Raw genomic sequence first — 3,540 nt, 5'->3', positions numbered from 1 at the left:
ATACTTACTGGGTCATCCAGAAGAGCCTGGAGTTAAGAACTAGGATAAGAGGAAAAGGCTGCCTCTTGTAGGAGATTTGGCTAGAAGTTAGGGTATGTTTAAAGACCTTCATCATATACGTTTTACATGGGCATCATTTTACCGTCCCCATTTCCTTTATTTGGATATTCTCGTCTCTGGCCCCACCATCTCAGCTATTGGACCTTTGTTGGGCCCTAGAGAAGTCTGCATAATATGGAATTTCAGTCTGCAAGTCCCTTATTCATTTTTTTAGGTTTTACCTAGAAATGATTTGTAAACATGTCTTGTGTTCTCAATTCTGACTAGCTATTCTCTAGTCAAGATACTCCCCTGTTGCCTGGACACTTGTCAAAACCTCCACACTGGTCTCCTTGCCTTAAACATCTTTTGCATCAGTCCTAAATCCCACATAGCTTATAGGAATTTTTCCAAACACAACTCTGATTAACTTCCCTGCTTAAAAATCATCAGAGATCTTTTATTACTTCCCATAAAAATTTGCACTTCTCAGAATGACAGTAGCCTCCTTTCCCCTTTTATACCTGTTCCCATCTTACTTTTCCAGTATAATATCTCTAATTTTTCCACATACCATATTATTCAGCTACTTTACTTGGTGTCTCTCATTGATTTTATGTACTTTTAAAGCCTCTGTTTCACTCTATTTCTGTTGTCTGATTTGATTTTTGCCATTTTTCTTCTTAGTAACACATTATTAAATGAAGCTGTTTATGATTTGTCAGGCCAAAAGAAGTATTCCCTGTTCAATGTTCCCAGACTTCTTGAAAGACCTTTAGAACTGGACCATTTCCAGTTCAGAAAGGTTTGAGTGAGACCTCTGAGTTGTATCTATTTAAGATAATAAGGTATCTTATATCACTCCTTTAATTACATTGAGATAAGACTCTCTTGGATGCAATAGACATACATGTGAAGAGTCATTGCCTTCCACTATGTCTGGCCGCCTTCTTTTTTTTTTTTTGGCCTTCTTGACATAGGCAGATCTGAACTTGGGAAAGGATTATATTATAACATTGGTTTAGGCTTTCAGAGTTGATACTCATTGTTCATCTCTTAAACAAAGTACTTTCAAACTTCTTGTCCGCTCCCCTGGCAACTCAGCTTTTCATCTTAGATTTGATCCAAAGGGAATGAAGCTGATGCAGAACTTGCCATTTCCCTTCCTAAGGGAGCCAACAAGGATGTAGGGTTTTTAACTCTAACAAAGTTGAAGAATGAGGGTGTGGATAATCTGGAGCAGATCTGAAATGGGGTTATAGAAGAGGATGCAATTGTCAGTGTCAGACTTCATTATGGAATCTGTCAAGCAAGGGGGTCTCTTGGAGAAAAGGACATTCCCGAGAGGGGTTATAAGAAGAGTTAGCGCTGAGGTGGGTGGTACCATATCACAGGATCAACACATTTATTTATTCACTTATTCAATAAAACTTCATGAAAAAATTAAAAATGCCTTTTTCATGTGTTTTTGCCCTAGATTTTCCTCTTTGTTAATTCATAATTTGCCTAGAAAAACCCTATATATTTTTTCAAGATGAAATAAAAACATTCTCCCCTTTGTAGAGGTTTGTCCGATCTTCCCAGGACAGTTCTGGCAAGAACGGATTTGCAGTCCCTAGTAATCTCTTGCACTGAACTTTATTATGGTATGTATAAGTCTACAGTCTAATTGTGTATTTACATGCCTTTATCCTGGCACAAGATTGTGAGTTTCTATAAAGAAATGACCATATTTAACATATTTCTCAGTCTTTAATCCACAGCATTGCTTCTAGTACAAAGTAAATGGTGAACATCCATTTGTATCGTGAAGAAGCCTGATGGTCTTCCCACTGTATTAGCATAGACTAGGAATTTTCAGTGTTTGCTGAGGGTAGCAGGTTCCTATGAGGCTATAGAAAGTGTCTTTTTTGATACCCAGACCCTGCGATATTTCATAATTACATCAGCCTTGGTATTTCCCCCTCAGGACCCTGAGCATGGCCTCCCTGATGGGCTTGGACTTGACATTGTAGACGATGGGGTTGAGCACAGGGGGCACCAGCAGATACACATAGGCAACAAAGGCATGTACAATGGGGAGCATGTGCCTCCCAAAATGGTGGATCATGGACATGGTGATACCTGGAATAAAGAAGACAAAGACAGCCAGGATATGGGAGACACAGGTGTTGAGGGCCCGATGAGCTCCCTGGGAGAGGCCAGCCCCAGGACCGTGGGCAGGATGAGAGTGTAGGATAGGACAATGAGAAGGGAATCTATGCCCCCAGGGGACAGTACCACATAGAACCCATAGAGGATATTTATGGTAATGTCAGCACAGGCTCTTCTCATCACATCAGGATGGAAACAGAATGAATGGGATAAGAGGGTCTTATTAGGGCAGAAGTTCAGACATTTAAGTAGGAATGGTCCTGGGAAGAGAGACAGGGTAGCACAGGCCACAATGGCCAGCCCCATCCTGATGATGACATTGTTTGTGAGGACAGCTGCATAGCGCAGGGGGTTGGAGATGGCCACAAAGTGGTCAAATGACATGGCCAGGAGCACTGAGGACTCCACCATGGAGAAAGAGTGGAGGAAGAACATTTGGACCAAGCAGGCATTGAAGCCAATGAGCTAATGGTCAAACGAGAACACAGCCAGGGTGGTGGGCATTGTGGACAGGGTGAGGCCCACAACGGTGACCAGCAGTATGGACAGGAAGTAGTACATGGGCTGGTGCAGTTTGGGGGTCCTCCTCACAGCCAAGAGGATCAGGCAGTTTCCAGTGAGGGCTGGGCTGCTCTGTACATGGAGGAGAAGGGGATGGAGATCCAGCCATGAACAACCTCCAGCCCTGGAATGCCAATCATCAGGAAAGCAGGTGGCTGGAAGAAGGAGATGTTGCCAAAGGACCGGGAAGGGAGCATCCTTGTGGGATAGATGAGGTCTCCAGAAAGATGTGATCTCTTCAATCTGGGTAGACACTTAGAGAATCCAGGATGATAGGAAAGAAAAATCTAGTATTGAGTCCCAATTCTAAAAATCAATTCTATAACTGGTTATACTATTCACCAATATGTTTAAAACCTAATAATGATAACAATTTAAATCTTCACTGACTCCCTATTATATTATATTTCATATACTATGCTAATGCATTTACCTAGATTCTCTCACTTTATTATAAAAATCATAAATTTCTTTTTAAGGCTGTTCCCTCTCAGCCACAGTACTGGGCCCTAAGAGTCATGTCACTATTACATAATCTTATCTATCCTGCAAAAGTTCATCATCCTTAACATTGAGCTCTGGTATGACTGACGAAATGAAATTTCTCTGCAGGAAACAGTGATTAGAGTTCAGAGAAACTGGTCATTGTCTACTTGTTGGCCAGATTGAGGATGTGTTATTTCCATGTGCATAGGGAGAAAAGGAGAATACCTGTTTGGAGAGAGATAAGGATCATTGAATCAGATATGCAGAAAGAGACAAAGATGAGAGTTCCTGTAGTCCCAT

The 3,540-nt window shown here is 41.5% G+C and overlaps 1 protein-coding gene across 1 annotated transcript; it reads right to left on the bottom strand.

The window, feature by feature from the left end:
• Positions 1-1,984: 1,984 nt before the first annotated feature.
• On the bottom strand, positions 1,985-2,951 carry LOC101275033 (olfactory receptor 51I2-like). The gene is given in 3 exon segments (XM_012536520.2): positions 1,985-2,223; positions 2,226-2,820; positions 2,823-2,951. Coding segments are annotated over 3 exon segments (963 nt in total).
• Between the last annotated feature and the right edge of the window lie 589 nt (positions 2,952-3,540).

Source organism: Orcinus orca, chromosome 8 (assembly GCF_937001465.1).
Source record: "Orcinus orca chromosome 8, mOrcOrc1.1, whole genome shotgun sequence".
Classification (NCBI taxonomy): domain Eukaryota; kingdom Metazoa; phylum Chordata; class Mammalia; order Artiodactyla; family Delphinidae; genus Orcinus; species Orcinus orca.
This window is presented reverse-complemented; position numbering and strand designations above follow the sequence as displayed.